The sequence below is a fragment of the Suricata suricatta genome, chromosome 15 (assembly GCF_006229205.1).
Source record: "Suricata suricatta isolate VVHF042 chromosome 15, meerkat_22Aug2017_6uvM2_HiC, whole genome shotgun sequence".
NCBI lineage: Eukaryota > Metazoa > Chordata > Mammalia > Carnivora > Herpestidae > Suricata > Suricata suricatta.
The window spans coordinates 43,129,850-43,151,631 of NC_043714.1; the positions used below are offsets into that span (position 1 = coordinate 43,129,850).

Sequence of the window (21,782 nt, forward strand, 5' to 3'; positions counted from 1 at the left end):
TAAAAATCTCTAATTCTGGTGCAAGCACACTAAAGTACCAGTAAGAATAAATGAGCAAAGACTTACTGTCCACAGCATCTGTTAGTTTATTTATCAAGAGAAACTATTCCATAACCCAATATTCATGTTTCATGGTTCAGGAACACCGGTCAGTGACAAACTTCCAGGGAACTCAACCCAAAGAAATTCTGTGGGGAAAAAACACAGTGGCTTAGTGAATGACAAGCATTCTCTGCTAACAGCTCACTACTCTTAAGGTCACATTAGGTCTCCTGCTTCTGGAGACTACACTTGGCTCATGCACCTTTTGCCAGGAGAAGACCATTTCAGGCAGCTTGGGCTCCAGGTTCACTCTGTGCCAAGGTCCCTGACTGTCCTAACCAGTTTTTGGCATAATGACACCTTACTCCGACTTCTTTTCATTCACCAAATTCTGCCTTTTTCTTCCCTCCCAAGTCCACCTTCTTCCATTCCCTTCTCACCGCCACATACTGTTCTGAAAAGCAGCAGCCTGTCTCTTCTAAAGAGTATTTCTATCCCTGTCTCCAAATCTGTTTTTCTTACTGGTTTTTAAACACAAACAACTTCTCATTAAAAAAAGATAAAATATTTAAAAATTAGCCTATTAACATCCAATTATGAAATGCTAAACTGAAAATGTCAAGGTTAAGAAAACCAACAGTTAAAGAGTCAATACAGAACCATTAATATTTTCTTGATCTTTTCCTTCAGTCTTTCCCCCCCCCCCCTAATTTTTACTAAACATAGAACACCCTTGGTGTGCCTGGGTGGTGCAGTCAGTTAAGTGTCCCACCCTTGGTTTCAGCTCAGGTCATGATCTCACAGTTAGGGAGGTTCAGCCCTGCATCATGCTCTGGGCTGACACCGTGGAGCCTGCTTGAGATTTTCTCTCTCCCCATCTCTCTGCCCCTCCCCTACTCGAACTATATCTCAAAAAAACCACACCCTTTATAGAAAATATTTCCTATCATATAGTAATCTCATGTTACTTTGTGAATATCATTTCTAATGGACATAATATAATCAATAGTCCACGATATGAGAGAAATCACAATTCCTTATCAATTTTCCAACCTTTGGAAATAAAGTATTTCCTATTTTTTCTATTATAAGTTATATGGTAGATTTCATACATGCATCTATCTGCATTTCAGATATTTCCTTTAAGATAAACAACACAGGGGTGCCTGGGTGGCTCAGTCAATTAAGCGTCAGACTCTTGATTTCAGCTCAGGTCACGATCTCATGGTTTGTGAAATCAAGCCCCATGAAGAGCTCTGCGCTGACAGTAGAGAGCCTGCTTGGGATTCTTTCTCTCTCTCCTCTCTCTCTGCCCCTCCCCAACTCTCTCTCTCTCTCAAAAAATAAAATGAAAAGCTGCAGCAACCAAACACTAATAAAACAAGAAAAACACAAAACAGCAGGAAATATGAACTTCTTCCTCACTCTTGCCCCACCCCATCCTTGGTGCAGAACAGTGTGGTCAGGAGGAAACTGACCAATTCATGGCTCCTCCCTCAGGACAGAAGGTAAAGAATAAAAATCACTTACAACATTCTGACTTGTCTGAGAGCTTGCCAAGGGACTGTCCTCTAATTTGCCTATTTCAGAGCACTGGAACTGTGTGGCCTACTTGAAAGTGGTGATAGGTCCCAGGACACAAAAGCGACAGAGGACCTGCAGACTCACAGGCACCTATGGGCAAGAGACTATGGGCAGAGGAATACGACAGAACAGCTAACGCTCTAGAACAAGCGGGATGAGACCCTTAGAGAAATTTAACACTTAAAAATCAACTGAGTATACACAAGAGCTGGAACCAAAACACACACACGTGCACGTGCACACGTACACACACACACACACACACACACACACAAAGATGTATCTCCAGAAAAAGTTTAAGACAACCCTGAGCCTTTATGCCAGGTCATTTAGTGGAGATCTTCCCCTGCACGGAGGTAATCCACAAAGACAGGGAGGGGATGGCTATTATTCAAATGCTGTAATTTCAATAAAAGACAAAGAGAAAGGGGTGTATGGTCTATTCAAAGAAACAGTATATTTTCAAAAACTGACACTAAAGAAATACAAGCCTCTAACTAAAAAAGACTTTAAAACAACAGTCTTAAATACTGCTTAATGAGCTAAAGGGAAACGGACAACTAAATGAAATCAGGAAAATGATACATAAACAAAATATCAACAGAAAAATTGTTTAACAAAATCAAAATTATGGTGCACAAAAATACAGTAACTGAACTGAAAAAAAATCTCTTAGAGGGGTTCAAGAGCAGACTCAGAAAAAAGAATCAGCAAACTTGAAAACAGTTCATTTGAATTACTGAGTCTGGGAGGAGCACAAAGAAACTGAACAATAGAGCTTAAGGGATCTGTGGGATATCATCACAAATGCCAATATATGCATTATGGAAATCTCAGAAAAGCAAAGAGCAGAAGGCTTATTCATAGAAATAATGGCTGAAAACTTCCCAAATTTGAGAAGAAATGGATATACAAATATAAGAAGTTACTTAGAAGTAGGATAAACTCAAAGAAGCCCACACCAAGATATATTAGAATTCCGCTCACAAAAACCAAAGACAATGGATCTTCAAAGTAGCAAGAGAAAATCGATTCATCACCTACATCACCTCTCTATCAGTGGATTTTTCAGCAGAAACCCTGTAGGCCGGAAGGCGGTCAGATGATATATTTAAAGTGCTCACAAAAAACAGTCAACCAAAAATACATTATCTAGCAAAATTGCCCTTGAAATATGAGGATGAAATTAAGACACTCCTAGATAAACAAAAAAGCTAAAGGATCCAGCTTGCAATGGAAGTTCTTCAAGTTGAAACAAAAGTATACTAAAGAGTAACTTGAAGCCATGTGAAAATACAGAGTTCTCTGGTAAAGGTAAGTGTATGGACAAGTATAAAGCAGCATCACTGTAACTGTTTCAGAACTCTTAAGTTTGTAGGATTTAAACAACTAAAAGCATTAAAAAAAAAAACCTGTAAGTCTATGTTAATGAGTATGCTATATATAACTTGTGACATTAATAAAGTGGGAGAGCAGAGTTGTTAAAGAGTAAAATTTTTATTTGCAATTGAAATATCAGTCTGAAGTACACTGCTGTCACTTTTTTTTTCTAAGTTTATGTACTTGGGAGTGCCTGGATGGCTCATTCGATTAAGCATCTAACTTTGACTTGGGTCATTATCTCAAGGATGTGGGTTTAAGCCCTGAGTCCCGGATCTGTGCTGACAGCTCAGAGCCTAAAGCCTGCTTCCCTATATCTTCCCCTCCCCCACTTGTATTCTGTCTCTCAAAAATAAACATTAAAAATTTTTAAGTTTATTTATTTTGAGAAAAAGAGCAAAACCATGCATGAGCAAGGGAGGGGCAGAGAGGGAGGAAGAGAGAAAATCCTAAGCAGGCTCCATGTTGCCAGCACAGACCTGAATGCAGTGCTCAAACCTACAAATCATGAGATGATTGATTACCTGAGCCAAAATCAATAATCAGAATCTTAGCCAACTGAGCCACTCAGGTGCCCCAGATTGTTGTAATTTTAGCATGTCCTATACAATACCGAAGGTAACCACAAAGAAAATATCCATCGAATATACACAAAAGGAAATAAAAAGGGAATCAAATCATATCACTACAAAAAAAAAACCCAAAAAAGAAGAATCAACTAAATGCAAAGGTACTGAGAGGAAATCAAGGACAGAAAACTGCAAAATATACAGAAGCAATAAAATGGCAAAAGTCTTTCCCTGTCACATTTCCCAAATGATACAGAGTGGCAGGATTTTACAAATAAAAAACAGGATCCAATCATATGCTGTCTACAGGATATTCACTCAGTCTAAGGACACCACACACTTTGAAAGTGAAAGGACAGAAAAAGATATTCCATAGAAAATAATAATCAAGAGAACAAGAGAGATTGTACTATCATCATACAAAATTTTAAGTCAAAGAATCTTACAAGGGACAAAAACATTATATAAAGAAGGGTCAAATTACCAAGACAGAACAATTACATATGCACCAAACACCAGAGCTTTCAAATATATAAAGTAGAACACTAACAGGCTGATGGGAGAAACAGCTCCATAATAATTCAATATCCCACTTTTAATACAGTAATCCCCACCCCTTATCCACCAGGGATATATTCCAAGACCCCCACTGGCTACATTCTAAAACATGCAGTGGATACCTGAAAACATGGACAGTACTGAAACCTGTATATACTATGCTTTTCCCTATACATACATCCCTACGACAGTTTATAAATTAAGCACAGTAAGATATTAACAGTAAAATAGAACTTTTCTAATTGTTAACAGTAGACTATAATAAAATTTATATAACTGTGGTCTCTCTCAAAATATCTTACTCTACCATACTCATCCTTCTTGTGATAGAAGATGACAGAACACCTACTGGATGGGATAAAGGGATGCGATACAGGCACTGTGGCTAGCATTAAGCTGCTACTGGCCTTCTGACAATATTTTAGGAGCAGGATCATCTGCTAAGGGACCACAGTTAACCACAGGTAACAAAAGGCCGAAAGCAAAACCAAAGATAAGTGGGAACTACTGTAATGGCTAAAAGAACTAGACATAAGATCATTAAGATAAAGGACTTCAACAACACTACATACTAAATGGACCAAAGAGATACAGAACGGAACAGGCTACCCAACACCACCACAAAACACAATTTTCTCAAGTGTAGACAGACTGTCCAGGATATGTTAAACACGAAACAAGACTTAATAGATTTAAAAGACTGAAATTATACAAAGTGTCTTTTCTGATCACTATGGACTGAAACTAGAAATTAATACCAGAAGGAAAATAGAAAAACCCCACAAAAAATGTTGAAATGAAACATGTTCTTTTTAACCCATGGGTCAAAGAGATCACAGGGAAAATCTTGTGTTTTCACAAGATTTCAAATCAACAACCTGTTTAACACCTAAAAAGCTAGAAAAAGAAAACTAAACTCAGTGCTAGTAATAGAATAGAAAAATAAGATAAATCAACAAAATCAAAAGCCAGTTGTTTGCAAAGATCAACAATACTGGCAAACCTTTAGGCTAAGAAAAAAAAAGGGAGAAGACCCAAATAATTAAAAACAAATGAAAAAGAACCTTATAACTGATTTCACAGAAATAAAAAGGATTATAAAACATTGCTATAAATAACGGTGTTGACAAATTAGATAACCTACATGAAATAGATTAATTCCTAAGATACGAATCAGGAAGAAACAGATAATATTAAACAGACCTATAACTAGTAAGGACCTTCCAATAAAGAAAAATCCAGGATCAGACGGCTTCACAAGTGAATTCTACCAAACCTTTAAAGAATTTATACCAATCCTCCTCAAGCTGTTCTAAAAAAATAAAAAAAAAGAAAGAAAGGAAAAAGGAAGAAGAAAAGCCAACACTTTGAACACTTCCAAATCCACTCATACATTTTTTATTTTCTCTGGGGAGAGACTGCCCCTACTACGTTTTCCTAACCATTTCCTATGTTTCCTCTTGTGAAAACACGATGGATGATTTCATTAAAGAATGCAGAACATTCTATAAGGCCAGCATTACCCCAACACCAAAACAAGACAAATATAACACAAGAAAACTACAGAATATACCTGAGGAATATAGATGCAAAACCCTTAAAATAATACTAGCAAAAAGAATTCAGCAACTCATCAGAAAGATTATACCACATGAGGAAGTGGAATTTATTCTTGGAATACAAGGATGATTCAACATACTGCAATTAACGTAATATACAACAGAAGTAAACAAAAACCACAGGATCATCTGAATGGATAAATCTCAACTGAAAAATCTGATACCTTTTCATGATAAAATCACTCAACAAAATACCTAGTAATAAATCTAACCAAGGAGGTGAAAGACCTACCCTCTGAAAACCGTAAGACACTGATGAAAGAAACTGAATGGAAAGATATACCATGCTCATGGATTCAAGACTTAATAAACATTGTTAAGATGTCCATACTACCCAAAGCAATCTAGAGATTCAATGCAGTATCTATCAAAATGCCAACAGCATTTTTCACAGAACTAGAGCAAATAATCCTAAAATGTATGTGAAACCATAAAGACCCTGAATAGCCAAAGCAATCTTAAAAAAGAACAAAGCTAGAGTTATCAATCCCAAATTTCAAAATATTTTACAGAGCAAGAAATAGTAATCAAAAACAGTATAGTACTGGCACAAAACACACACACAGATCAATGGAACAAAACAGAGCCCAGAAAGAAACCCACACTTATATAGTCAATTTATCAAGAATACATGGGGAAAAGACAATCTCCTCAATAAATGGTGCTGGGAAAACAGGCCCACTTTCTTATACCATACACAAAAATAAATTCAAAATGGATTAAAGACCTAAATGTGAGACTGAAACCAAATGTCATAGAAGAAAGCATAGAAATTAATCCCTTGGATGTCAGTCTTAGCAACATATTTATGGATATGTCTCTTCAGACAAGGGAAACAAAACCAAAAATAAACTACATGAACTATACCAAAATAAAAAGCTTTTGCACAGCAAAAGATAGCCATCAACAAAACAAAAAAGCAACCTACTGAATGGAAGATATTTGTACACCAAGTATCTGATAAGTTAATATCCAAAGCATATAAAAAAGTATACAACTTGATACCAAAAAAAAAAACCCACCCCAAATAATCCAATTAAACATAAGTAGAAGACCTGAACACTTTTCCAAAAAGACATACAAGGCCAACAGATAAGAGAAAAGAAGTTCAATATCACTAATAACTAGGGAAATACAAATCAAAACCACAATGCGATATCACTTCACACCAGTCAGAATGCTAGTATCAAAAAGACAAAAAATAACAAGTGTTGCCAAGGATGTGGGAATGTAAACTGGTGCAACCACTGTGGAAAACAGTACAGAGATTTTTTTCAGAAAGTTAGAAATAGAATTACCATATGATCCAGTAATTCCACTACTGGGTATACACGTACATGTACACACACACACACACACACACACACACACACACACACACACAAATTATTACTCAGCCATAAAAAAGAATGAGATCTTGCCAACTGCAACAGTATGTATGGATGAATCCACAGAATATCGCGCTGAGGGAAGCAAGTGAGGAAACACTCAAAACACAGAAGCAGATGCGGAAGGGGAGGGGAGTGGAGAGAAGGGTAAAATAGATGAAAAGTTTTAAGAGGTACAACTTCCAGCTATAAAACAAGTCATGCAAATGAAAAGTAACAGTATAGGGAGAAAAAAATACTTAATAAATTAGGAACAAATGCAAACTACCACAACATAATAAATGCCACATGTGAAAAGCCCACAGGTAATATCATACTTACTGGTCAAAGCCTGAAAGCTTTTGCTCTAAGATCAAGAAAAAGATAAGGATCCCTATTCTTACCACTTCTATTTAATAAAGAATTGGAAGGGCTAGCCAAAGCAAGTAAGCAAGAGAAAGAGATAAAAGACATCCAAATTGGGAAGGAAGAAGTAAAAACTGTCTGCAAATGACCTGGTCTTATACATAGAAAACCCTAAAGACTCCATAGGAAAAATAAATTAAAAATTTAGAATAAATTCAGCAAAGTTGCAGGATACAAAATCAACACACAAAAGCCAGCTGTGTTTCTGTCCACTAACAATGAATAATCACAAAAAAACTAATAATTCCAATTACAATAGCATCCAAAAAGCTAAAATACACAAGGAATATGTAACCAAGAATGCAAAAGACCTATACATTGAAACTATAAAACACTGCTGAAAAAAATTAAAGATACAAATAAATGGAAAGGCATCTCATGTTCATGGAGTAGACTACTTAAAATTGCTAAATGTCCTAAATGATCTACATATATACTGCAAACTATCTCAACAGCATTTTTGCAGAAGTAGAAAAATTCACCCTAAAATTCAGAGAGACTATCAAGGGACCTTAAATAACCAAAACAATCTTGAAAAAGGAGATGAAGTTAAAGGACCAACACTTCCAAATTTCAAAACTTATAAAGCTATGGTAATCAAAAATAGTGTGGTACTGACATAAATCTAAACCAATGCAACAGAAGAGAGCCCAAGATAAACCCTCACATATACAGTCCAAAAATTACCAACAAAGGTACCAAGACCATCCACTTGGCAAAGGACGATCTGCTCGACAAATGCTAAAGGGAAACTGGATATTCACAAAAAAGAAAGAAGTTGGACCCTTTTTTTATTCTCGGATCTCAAAATTAACTCAAATGGATCAAAGACCTAAAGGTAAGAGCTAAAACTATAAAACTTATAAGAAAACAGAAGCTTCAAGACACTGCAACTCACAAGAAAACATAACAGGGGCACCTGCGTGGCTCAGTCGGGTCAGCGTCCGACTTTGGTTCAGGTCATGGTCTTGCGGTTTGTGGGTTCGAACCCTGCATTGGGCTCTGTTCTGACAGCTCAGAGCCTGGAGCCTGCTTTGGATTCTGCGTTTCCCCTCTCTCTCTGCCCCACCCCCACTCACACTCTGTCTCTGTCTCTCTCTCAAAAATGAGTAAACATTTAAAAAAAAATTTTTTTAAAAGAGAAAAAGAAAAATAACAGAAGCTTCCTGACATTGGATTTGGCAAATTTCTTGCACAGGATACCAAAAGCACAAGCAACAAAAACAAAAATTACATAAATAAGACTCCTTCAAAGTTTTAAATGTCTGTGCAAAGGACAAAATCAACAGAGTGAAAGGCAATCTCTAGAATAGGAGTAAAGATCTACAAATCCTATATCTGGTAAGAGTTTAAAGAACTACAACTCAACAACAACAAAAAAGCCCCAATCTGATTAATATGGGTGAAGAACCTGATCAGACATTTCTGCAAGGAGGACACACAAATGGTCAACAATCATGAGAAAAGATCCTCAACATCATTAACCATGAGGGAAATAAAAATGAAAATCAAAATCTAGTACCACCTCACACCCATTAGGCTGGCTAAAAAAATTAGGATGGGAAAATAAATAACAGAAAACAAGTACTGTGGCAAGGTGTGTAGTGAAACTGAAACGCTTCTGCACTGTCCATAGAGTATAAAATGGTGCAGGTGTTACACTAAACAGTCTAATGGTTCCTTACAATAAAGATGGAACTACTGTATGACCCAACAACTCTTCCTCTGGGTACAAACTCAGAAGTATTAAAAGAAAGGATTTTAAAGAAATATTTGCACATCTCACAGCAACATTATTTACAATGGTCAGAAGGTGGAAGCAATCCAAATGTCCACCAAAGATGAATGAAAAGCAAAATGTGTGTGTGTGTGTGTGTGTGTGTGTGTGTGTGTGTGTGTACCATGGGATATTATTTAGCCTTAAGGAGGAAAGAAACTCTGGCACATACTGTAACAGATGAATTCTGAGGACATTATATTAAGTAAAATAAGCTAGTCACAAAAAGACAAATATTGTATGTTTCCACTTAAAGTACCCAGAGTAGTCAAATTCAGAGACAGAACGTAGAATGCTGGCTGCCAGGGAAGGGGGGGAATGAAGTGGTTCAATGGGTAATTTTGCAAGATGAAGAGTTCCTGGAGATTGTTACCAATCTGTGTATTTTACCACAATATTTAAAAACTTTTAAACAGTAACTTCAAACAGCTAATATTACCTTTACACTCCAAAATCACTTTGTACTCTGAAAGATACCAGCCTTCCTCATCTCCTCAAAATCTTTCATGGAATCATAATTTCTGTAGAAATCAGCATATGCCTTCTTTCTTGGTTCAGCCACAGCAAACTAAAAAGTAACATATACAATTAGGGATTATTTTTTATATCATTAGAAACAATATCCAAAGACAATACAAATCATGCTTTGTTCACCTTTAACTTGAACTCTGTATTTCCTAAGACAAAGGTTGGAAGGAAGCATTGACACAGATGCAAGGAAAAAGCCTCATGGAAACTACTCAGCAAGAGGGGCCCTGCTTGCCTGGGACAGATTACTCCTTTTGTTGGGTGTGGGTGTGTACACTGGTAAGACCCAAATGAAGATACCTGAAAAGGTAAAAGGTTTTAGGGAGAAGACAGCTGCCTTTCTTCCAGCAAAACCCAAATATCCCCACAGCTGACACATGCTAAAATATTCTGGTTCAATTTAATTTACATTATTTTAAAAGGAATCAAATCAATTCAGTACCCACCTGCCTCTAAAAGGCATAAGTAGCTTTCTATCTGGTAAGAACAGTTCCAGGTAATTTACACCAAGAGTCAGACTCTTACTGAGCCAACTGAACCACTCATGTGCCCCAAACAGATCTATTCTAGAAGCTAAGGTTAAAAGTGGCAAGAATCCGCACAAGTTACAAGGGCCTCAAGTTTGATAGAGGCAATGAAGACACTAAGAGTGAAGAAATGAGTCCCCCAAATTTCTCTCCTTACCCCTTCACATCCATCCATCCTTTTCCCACATTTATTTCATGCCTACTATATGCCAGGTATCAAAGATCTCATGGACCAAAGGGTTTACTGTCTTGTGCTTGTCTCTTTAAAGGGTCCCAAACTCTTAAGTGTTTTTGCTCAAACTGTTCTCTCACCCCTTAGCTCGTCAAATTCACCCTTTTGAGGCACAAATTCTACCTTCTCTATCAAAGAGCTATGACCCACACTGTGACCCACAATACCCGCTCTCCCACTGAAAGAAACAAAAACATCAGCCATCAGAGTACAGATCCCTAGTCCATGGAGGACAGACTCCTTCTTGCCCATCTTTATTCTTCCAAATTGTATATAAGCTGCTCCAGGAATAGCTCTGGGAAATGAAATGTTCTTTCATTTTTGTTCTGTCTTGCGAGAATATCTCATTTTTTCACCTCCCCCAACTTGACTCTAACTTCTTTAAAGACATATGTAGATGTACATGTACATTCACTTACTATCCTCCAAAGCACCTGGAACTCTACACCACCCACCACCGTACTAAATTTTAGACATTACATATTATTCAACAGATACTTTTAAACATCTATTTGTGTGCCAGGCAACAAACAACAGGGTGCCACTGTGAATGAAAAAAAAGCACCCTGCCCTAATGAGGCTCACAGTCTACTAAAAAATACAAGAACTAAACACTAAAAGCCCTATAAAGCTTTAATTCTCTCATGGGCCATTTTGACACATGGTCATAAATACATGTATTATCATAAACATTTTTGCAGAAAAAAGTTGTAAATATCACATGGAGACTTAGAGAAATATAAAGGATACAGAGCATTCTGGGGAAAAGGTGGTGTAGGAACAGCAGGAATCTCTCCCGACCTAGACAACAGATGCACTACACAATCTAATTTAACTACCCTGAAACTCTGGTTCTCCTGAAGGCATCCAAGTTCTAGAGGAAAGCTTATTAAACTGTAAATTGCAATCAGGTTGACTTCACTCACTTTGAGCTTTTAGCAATTTAATAGCTACCTATTCCCCACCCCCCAAGGCAGGCAGCTGTGCACATATTCCTGGAGCAGCTTTCACACCGCTGTGTGGAGCCAAGATGGGAAAGAAAGACCGTCTCCACCACATACCAGGGATTGGTACTCTGAAAGCTGACTGCTGCTTTTGTTCACAGCGACACAAACAGGCGGTGGCCACTCTTGCCGAACTCCCCTGACTGCTGCAAGCCTCTTTTTCACCAGCTGAGCACCTTCCAGGGAACTTAAAAGGATAGAGCACCTTTTTCCCTTTCCCTTAATTTTTCCCTTTTTCTCTTTTTGGGAGCCAGGCATTAAAGACTGGGTGGGACATTCAAAGGCATCTACATATTCAATTCTCACAGAGATTGTAGAATGGATTAAAAAATGACCCAACTAGGGGCGCCTGGGTGGCTCAGTTAAGCATCCAACTTCAGCTCAAGTCATGATCTCGCAGTCCATGGGTTCGAGCCCCACGTCAGGCTCTGTGTTGACAAGTCAGAGCCTGAAACCTGCTTCAAATTCTGTGTCTCCCTCTCCCTCTGCCCCTCCCCTGCTCACACTGTCTCTCTCAAAAATGAACGTGTTTAAAAAAAAAAAATGACCCAACTATATATGCTATCTAAAACAGACTCATTTCAGATTCAAAAACACAAGTAGACTGAAAGGGAAAGGGTGAAAAAAGATGTCCTATGCAAACAGTAAACAAAGAGAGTGGCTATACTAGTATCAGACAAAATACACTTTAAATCAAAAAAAATTACAAAAGGCCAATAAAAGATATACTTCATAAAAGAGTCAATAAGGGAAGAAATTAAGACAATTAGAAACATTTATTCACCTAACACCACCAGCAAAATATACAAAGCAAAACCTGACAGAAATGAACAAATAGTTCTCCAATAACAGTTAAAGACTTTAATAATCCAATCTCAATAACAGATAAAATCATACCTAAGTAAGGAAACAGAGGACTTAACTCATTAAACCAACCTGACCTAACACATATACAAAGAACACTCCACGCAACAACAGAAAACACATTCTTCTCAATTTCACATGGGATATTTTCCAGGAGAGACCAAATGGGCCACAAATGAAGTCTCAAAAGATTTAAAAAAATAGATATACAAAATATGTTCTCTGAACACAATGGGATGAAATTATAATCAGTAACAGAAGAAAAACTGGAAAATTCACAAAACTATGAAGATTAAGAAACAAACATTTAAACCACCAACGGATCAATGAAGAAATCATGAATGAAATTAGAAAATATTTAGAGACAAATGAAAATGAAAGCACAACACACCAAAACATATGGAACACAGTGAAACCAGTGTTAAGGGGGGAAATTTTTAGCTATAAACACACATATTAAAAAACAAGAAGAGGGGGATGCCTGGGTGGCTCAATCGGTTAAGTGTCCAACTTCGGCTCAGGTCATGATCTCATGGTTCGTGAGTTCAACTCCTGCACTGGGCTCTGTGCTGACAGCTCAGAGCCTGGAACCTCCTTCGGATTCTGTGTCTCCCTCTCTCTCTGTCCCTCCCCTGCTCATGCTCATGTTCTGCTTCTGTGTCTCTCAATGATAAATAAGAACATTTAAAAAAAAGTTTTTAATTAATAAAATGAGATAGCAAATCAACAACCTAACATTACAACTTAAGGAACCAAGAAAAAGAACAAAATAAACCAAAAGCTAGAAGGGAGCAAATAATAAAGATTAGAGCAGAGATCAACAAAACAGAGATAGGAAAACAAAAGAGAATTATCAATGATGCCAAAAACTGGTTCTTCAAAAACATAAACAAAACTGACAATCCTTTAGCAAGGTGGGCATAGACAAGAAGGAAGATTCAAATTACTAAAATCAGGGGGGTGCCTGGGTGGCTCAGTTGGTTAAGCACCCAGCTTTAGCTCAGGTCATGATCTCACGGTTCGTGGGTTCGAGCCCCGTATCAGGCTCTGTGCTGACCGCTAGCTCAGAGCCTGGAGCCTGCTTCAGATTCTGTATCTACCCCTCTCTCTGACCTTCCCCTGCTTGCATTGTCTCTCTCTGTCTCTCAAAAATAAATAAAAAACCATTTAAAAAAATAAAATCAGAAATGAAAGTGGGGACATTACTACAGATTCTACAGAAATAAAAGGATTTTAAGAAACTAGTATGAACAATTGTACACTAACAGACTGGATAACCTATATGTAATGGATAAAATCCTACAAACACAAAACCTATCAAGACTGAATCACAAAGAAAGAGAAAATCTGAACAAAACTATAATTACTAAGGATATTGAATCAGTAATCAAAAATCTCCCAACAAGCCTTGGACCTGATGACTTCACTGGTTAATTCTACAAAAACAAAACAAAACAAAAAAAAAACCTAAAGAATACTAATCCTTCTGAAATCTTTCCAAGTAACTGAAGTAGAGGAACACTAACTCATTTTATGAGACCAGCATTACTGATACCAAAGCAAAACAGAAAAAACTACACACTAATATCCTCTACGAACACTAATGCAAAAATCCTTGACACAATAATAGGAAATTGAATTCAGCAGCACATTAACAGGACTGTACACCATTTCAAATGAGGTTTATTCCTGGAATGCATGGATGGTTCAACATACAAAATCAATGGAATATACATTAAAAGAATAAAAAAAAAACTACACAATAATCTCAATGCAGACAAAGCATTTGACAAATCCAAGACCCTTTCATGATGAAAAAGAAACTCTCAACAGGCACAGGATGAAATTACTTCCACGTAACCCACAAGATGTCTACTTTTGTCACTTCTATTCAGTACAGTACTCAAAGTTCTAGCCAAAGCAATTAGGCAAGTAAGAGAAATAAAAGGCATCCAAATGAGAAGCCAAATCATCTATCTACGGATGATATGTGTGGAAAACCCTAAATATTCCACACAGAAAAAAACCCATTAGATAACAGCAAAGTTAGCAGGATGTAAAACTAAGATGTTGCAAGAGAAAACAGTATGGTAGCTGCTTAAAAAATTACACACAGAATTACCAAATGATTCATCAATTCCACTTACAGATATATACTGAAAAAAATTAAAAGCAGGGTCTTGAAGAGATACCTGTAACCCATGTTCATAGAAACACTACTCACAAAAGGTAAAACATGGAAGCAACCCAAGTGTCCATCAAAGGTGAATGAATAAGCAATCTGTGGTACCGACATACCATGGAATTATTCTTCGGCCGTAAAAAGCAAGGAAATTCTGACACACACTACAACATGGATGAAATTTGAGGACATTATGCTAAGTGAAATAAGCCAGTTATAAAAAGACAAAATAATGTATGATTCTATTTACATGAGGTACCTAGAGCAATCAAATTAAGACACAGAAAGCGGAACTGTCGCATGGGCTGAAAGGGGAGAAGGGATGGGTTTATTGTTAAATGGGTACAGTTTCAGTTTTACAAGATTAAAGAGTTACGGAGATGGATGGTGGTGATGGTCATACAACATTATAAATGTACTTAATACCACTGAACTGTCCACATAAAAATGGCTAAATTTTGTGTATTCTACCACAATACAGAAAAAATTTATTTAAAAATATCCCAAATGGCATAAGGGTAAAATTCACAGAAGTCAGAGCCTTAAAATGCAGTTCTGTGGCAACAGATTCTTAGGCTACTAACCAGAACTACTGCCTTCCTGACATCCCTCTGCTTTAACGCAATTATATCCTTGAGTTATGGACTGAACTGTGTCTTCCGAAACTCACGTGCTGAAGTCTGAAGCCTCTAATACCTGAGAATGTAACCGTATTTGGAGACAGGTCTTTAGAGAGGAAAATTAAAATGACGTTTGTAGGATGAGTCCTAACTAAATACAGCTAGCACCTGCAAGAGGAAATTCAAACAAAACCATGCTAGCACAGAGAACCATGTGAACACAAAGGGAGAGACGCACCTACAAGCCAAGGAAAGAGGCTTCAAAAGAAATCGCCTACCTTGCTGCCACACTGATCTCGGCTCTGTAACCTCCAGAACAGCAAATAAATGTAAGCCACCCAGATTGTTGTTCTTCGTCTAGCAGCCCTAGCAAATTAATACAGCTCCCTCTAAAGTTGAAGCAAAAGCTATCTAGGGAATATGAGGCATTTTCATGTCACACTGAGGTAAGCGGAGGAAAGGGGAAGGGAGCACATTAAAGAAGGAGTTTCTTTAAAAGACTCAACTATTTATGAAAATAAAATTCAACTTTAAATTTAAAACACATTTTTCTGGGCATCACGCACAAAGCATACCTTATAGAACACACGTACCTTATAGAAAGCTGCAACCCCCAGGGAGACAGCGAATGCTCCAACGATATGAAATCGCAGGCGCCTGGCCAGAAGGCCTCGCATCTGAGGTTTCGCCAAAGCACCGGAAGTCATGGTGGTTATTCGCCTTTAAAGGTAAAATATTAAAAACAACTCTTAGAAGATAAAAAGATATCTAAAGGACTCTTACAAGAATGCCCTTTAGCGCCTAGAGGGGCACAGGCATGATTCCTCCCACAAAGCCCACGGTGTTTAAAAGCTCAGCCTCCTCCATGGTTTAGTGGGGCTTTTCTCCCCTCTCGCTCGCTGACCAACCATCCTAAGTAAGCCACATCCCTGCGGCACAACAACAGTGACCAGGGAGCAAAAACTACAAACAAAATTACCTCAACCACAGGAAAGATAAGCAGTAGCTCCATGCTGACATGTGCAAGCGCAGTTACAGCGTTTACTCTTGTGCGAACTCGCCATCAGCTCAGAAATCCCACTGCACTGACGAGGAAACCGGGGCACACGAAGGAGACTTTGCCAAGGTCACGCGGTGAAGGATTTAAACTCGGGCAGGAGCCGTGGCCTCCAGGGCCCACCCAGAGTGACCCCGCAGGCCTTGCGCCAAGGCTGCCGGACGCCCACCTTCACCCCCTCCACCCCATCCCACCCGGCACGGCGACCCTTCTCCACCTTCCCGAGAGTCCAATCACCAAAGTTACCACACAGCGACACCGACCTCGCGCCGACGCGGCTGTTTCCCCTCAGGACGCCTGAGGAAGAAACCGCGGCGCCCTTTCACAGCTGAAAACGCTGGGGCCTGACAAATGACCTAACCAAGGTCACGCTGACGGGAGGAAAAAACACAGCAGAGACCAGGCCCGGCCGGCCGCCTCCGAGGCCCAGCTACTTCCTCCAGACCCCTGCAGCCCAGCCGGCCCCCGGGGGCCCCGGCGGTCAGCCCGCGAGACCCTCCCGAGGCCGCGGCGGGGGCGTGCAGGGGTCGAACCAGCGAGAAGTTAGAAGCCCCCGAGCTGCTAACACAGCAAGCACAGCTCAACTCCAGGGCAGAGCGAGAGCAGGCAACGGATGCAGCAGTTATGAGAGCCCAGACGAAGGACGCAAAAGACAACACTCACCTCAACACCAACCAAAAACCCAACGTCCTGACACAGAAAAGGACGGCGGTCCAGCTCAGCGCAGGCGCAGAAGCAGCGGAGAGGACCCAGCGACGGTGGCCGGGAGAGTTCAAAAGACCTCCAGCGCCTCCAGATGCTCACAGCTGAAGTTTAAGGGTGTGATTAGCTTCTTCCCTGTGGGTTTTTAAGGACTTGACCTTATGAGTCGGTTTCCTTAGGAAATTGGAGACTTTATTCTTATTCATTTACACAGTTGGTATGAATTTATTAGAGAATACAAAGATAGTATGTGAGTTTTTTATTTTTTAATTTTTTTATATATAGTTTATTGTCAAATCGGTTTCCATATAACACCCAGTGCTCTTCCCCACAAGTGCCCTCCTCCATGTGAGTTTTTTAAAATGTACCTTACAAATACAGTGCAAATCATCTGTGCCCATGGAGTGCGTGAACCATGTGCACAAACTGCCATTTTCACTACAACCACCTCATGCGAATAATCATCTGGTTTGGGTAAAGGGTAAGATAGCCAAGTTCTAGGACCTCAGAGCCCAGCTGCTGAGACAAACATAAGCAGATTTATATTAATCCCAAGTGAAGGGCACATCAACAGAAACAATTTACCCCATGGCAGAGCTGAACAAGTCTGATGGGGGAGTATTTGTGTGGGGGGGTTAGTAAAAGACAAGTATTTTCTTAATGTGTGTTTATTTTTAAGAGAGAGAGAGAGAGAGAAAGACAGAGACCCAATGGGGGAGGAACAAAGAAAGAAGGGGACAGAGGATCCAAAGTGGACTCGGTGCTGAGAGCCAAGAGCCTGATGCGAGGGGGAGGGGTTGTATTCAGGGACGGAGAGATCATGTCCTGAGCTAAAGTCAGCTGCTTAATTGACTGAGCCACCCAGGTGTCCCAAGAGACAAAGATTTTAAAGGAAGACAACTGGAAGTTTATGGAAAGTGGTGTGTAAGGGTAAGGTGCTTGTGCCTTAGGCGTGTCAAGCTTGGTTTTTATTGAAATAACCTGGATTTATAGGCTTGTTTAAGTCAACTCAGGAAGCACTGTGAAAGATACACTGGGATACAAAATATATATGACATAGATGCAACATGTACTGATTGAGCATTTACTATATACTAGGCTCTGCTATATGGTAGGACCAATCTTCAAGGAGGTACATTCTTGTCAGGGAGTCTTTGTTCTCAACAGACACTCTAGAAAGTGAAACCTTTCAGTCTTGTAGAAAAGATGCTAATTGAGGGTCAAAGTGGGTTTGTACCTCTCAGTAACATTCTTTTCAGACCTCTTGTCAGCCATCTACCCCACTAAAATCTTTACAGGGGTTTACCCAAGTGGTAACTTGTTCCCATTTTCTTTCCATTCCCACTCCCACAATTGGCCCAGAGAGAAGGCAGTAAATTTCAGAATTTATAGGGATTCCTGTGTGTTGAATAATCAGGGAAAGCTTCGGGAAGTCATGGAAGAGATGGAAATGGGGGCACCTGGGTGGCTCAGTCAGTTAGCATCCTACTTCTGCTCAGGTCATGATCTAACGTTCTTGAGTTCAAGCCTCACATCAGGCTCTGTGCTGAGAGCTCAGGGCCTGGAGCCTGCTTCAGACTCTGTGTCTCCCTCTCTCTCTGACCCTCCCCTGCTCACGCTGTCTCTCTCTTCTCTCAAAAATAAATTTTAAAAAATCAAAAATAAATAAAAGAGTAAAAAAGAGAGAGAGATGGAAATGGAGCTGAAACTCAGTCTAATGGAGAAGCCTGGATAAGTGGAGAAACAGAGCTTGGCCTGGATGGAGTGTTCATTGGTGGTTTAGGAACACTGGGTGGGGAGGGAAGCACAGAGTCAATCACAATAATCCAAGGTGACACATGAACCTGAATGATCGGGGTGAATAGGAAAGATGGCATATGTGGGTTCTGTTCTAGATCCTAACAGACCTGTATTTTAGTCCCAGATCATGACCTCCTGGCTGGAAAATTTCTTAATCTTTCTAAGTCTGCTTTCTCCTTTCTAAAATGGTATCCTTTTTTCTTTAATGATATATTTAACCCAGTATATTATTATTAGCATTAGTATTATTTTAACAATCAATATAAAAATTATTAGTGAGATTTTTACATTCTTTTCTCAAACTAAGTCTTTGAAATCTCGTGTACTTTTCAAGTGCAGTACATCTCAATTTAGACTAGTCACATTTCAGTTTCTCTTAGCCACATTAATGGACAGCATAATTAAAATACTTTAGTCATAAGACAATGCTCAAGATCTACTGGTAAATAAAAAGGCAGACTCCAAAACTATGCTGCATGATCTAATTGTATAACGCATGCATGAAAAAAATATATGTATGGATATGCAGAAAATAGTATTGAAAGAGTCCCCAATAGAAACTTGTATTATAATTTTTTTGTCTACTTCTATGTATTCTATGTTTGATCATGCCTTTCTTTTATAGTTACCCCCAAAAAAATGTGATTTTCTAAAGGAGAGATGTTTTTGTTTCTTATTGTCACTGTAACAAATTACTACAAATTTACCTTAAAGCAACACAAATTTGTTATCTTACAGCTCTGTAGGTCAGTGGTCTGATACAAGTTTCACTAGACTAAAATCAGTATGCCGCAGGGTTGTATTCCTTCTGGACACTTTAGAGCATAATCTGTTTCCTTGCTTTTTCCACCCTCCAGAAGCTGCCTACATTCCTTGGGTCATGGTCCCCTTCCTCTATCCAATGCCAGCTACATTGGATCTCTCTGATCCTGCTTTTGATGTCACATCTCTTACTCTGATCTTTTCTGCCTCTGTTTTCCATATTCTCCCTTGTGATTACATTGAGTCTACTTGGATAATCAAGGATAATCATCCTATTTTAATGAAAGCTGGTTATAAACCTCAATTTCATCCACAACTCCATTTCCCTTTGCTTCATAACATAACATAATCCAGGGATTAGGACATGGAACCCAACTTGGAAGGGTCATTTTTCTGCCTACCACAAAAGGCATAGTCATGATTGCACTATCTAACAAATATTTCTATTCTCCTCTCAGGCATATGGTAGAACTATACTTCCCTGGTGCCTTTAAAGTTAGGATATTACTTGCTTTGGCCAGTGCAATAGAAGTGGAAGTGACATGTGTCGATTCTGGGTAGAAGCCTTACAACACAGCATGTGGTTTGCCATGTTCTCTTTGCCTTTTGTTACAAGGGGGGAATTGATTGAGATGGCATCTATGTTGGCTAGATCTGAGAAAAATTAAGATAAACAGAGCCTTCCTACTATTTTGCACTGGCCAGACTCTGTGAGAAATAAACAGTATGGTAGTATGTTATTCCACTGGGATAACGGTCATTTAGTCCTATGGACAAACTAAGCTTGTCCTGATTGGTAGAAGAGGTTAAGAAATGTATCTGTTTTAGTTAGAGGAGTGTGTGTGCAAATGCTGAGACAGATTAAGTGGTAGAGACTGTGAGAGTGTGAAGAGGAAATGGGACATTAAGGGCGGGGGAGGGAGGAAGACACTGGGAATAAGCTATGTTGGTCACCACACTTTCTCCCAAGTGAAAACAAAATGGCTCATGCATGTGAGGGGCATCTTCAGGCCCACTTTTGAGCTCTAGAGAACCTGTGAAGTTCTCAGGAAAGCCCTGAATGTAATAATAGAATCCATCTGCTGCTCAAAAACCCTCAAGCTGCTAGCCTAAGGGAATCCTGAATGTTTGGGGTCCTCAGGAGGAGTTTTCCCTGAGGCACCTCCTCAAGACTTCTTAGGCTGATAAGGTACTGTATTCTAGGGGACTCTGGACTCCCTGAAGCTTTTATGTGGATCAGGGACATGTTTTCATGCCATCCCAAGACTGAGTTACTGCCTCACTTATCTGTAAGTCATATAAAGCACCCAGCAGTTTGTAAAACATGTTCACTTGTGCGTTTTCATTTTGTCCTCTCAATAATCCCATGAGATGAACAGGGATTCTTGTTTCTTATTTTTATATTTTAAATTAAATATTTATTTTTGAGAGAGAGAGCGAGCGAGAGAGTGCACATGCGTGCTCAGGGGAGGGCAGAGAGAGAATCCCATGCTGTCAGCAAAGAACCCAAGGTGGGGATCGATCCCATGAACTATAAGATCACGACCTGAGCCAAAATCAAGAGTCAGACACCCAATCGACAGAGCCACCCAGGTGGCCCAGGGACTCTTGTTTTTTAGATAAAGACACTGAGGGTTACAGAAGTAGAAAAATAGCAGAACTGGGAATAGAATCTAGAGTGGGATTCATCCCAAACCAGGGCTGTGGAGAGTACTTCCAGAGGAACAAATCTACCTCAGTGAACACCACTCATTAGTCTGTGATGGTTTGTTGAGCACCTACTCTGCACTGTGTTGCTATTCCTAATGGCTGAGAGTATAGTTCCAAGAAGCCACAGAAGACGCTCCCCAAATCAGTAGATTACTTCATAACCTTACATTTCTGTTTAGTTGAGGAGATATATCCTCCTAGGTCCCACTTAGAAAATCTAAGAAGTTATTAATTCAGACTAATAGGAATGAGGTCTGTGTAATAACTACTAACTACATATGGTGCTTTTCTGACCACTTCCGAGCTAGCAGTAATTAAAAACAATTTTCCTGGAATTGAGCTGACATCATTCCCAGAAGCTATGCATAGAGATGTTCTGACCTGATAAAGCCGTCTATGAAATGAAGCTATTAGGTGAAAGAGTCATGTTAAACTCAACTGCATTAATAATACAGAAAGGGCAAAAAAAAAA

General features: G+C 39.1%; 1 protein-coding gene across 2 annotated transcripts; it reads right to left on the bottom strand.

Moving 5' to 3' along the window:
- Positions 1–62: 62 nt before the first annotated feature.
- Positions 63–17,103, bottom strand: LOC115279288 (cytochrome c oxidase subunit 6C). Of its 2 annotated transcripts, none has more exons than XM_029923843.1 (4): positions 17,000–17,103; positions 15,873–15,999; positions 9,762–9,890; positions 63–188 (listed from the first exon to the last, which is right to left on the bottom strand). In XM_029923843.1, the coding sequence occupies exons 2-3, from the start codon at positions 15,984–15,986 to the stop codon at positions 9,777–9,779; spliced, it is 228 nt and encodes a 75-aa protein (XP_029779703.1). In that variant the 5' UTR covers positions 15,987–15,999; positions 17,000–17,103; the 3' UTR covers positions 63–188; positions 9,762–9,776. The 2 variants fall into 2 exon arrangements, with proteins under 2 accessions (XP_029779703.1, XP_029779704.1); XM_029923844.1 differs by lacking the exon at positions 17,000–17,103 and adding an exon at positions 16,600–16,671.
- Between the last annotated feature and the right edge of the window lie 4,679 nt (positions 17,104–21,782).

Bases quoted from the DNA above. Each gene is read 5' to 3' on its own strand.
- LOC115279288 (XM_029923843.1), bottom strand. From the start codon at position 15,986: ATGACTTCCGGTGCTTTGGCGAAACCTCAGATGCGAGGCCTTCTGGCC. The intron at 9,891-15,872 runs GTACGTGTGTTC...GTTACTTTTTAG, and splicing joins GGGTTGCAGCTTTCTATAAG to TTTGCTGTGGCTGAACCAAG.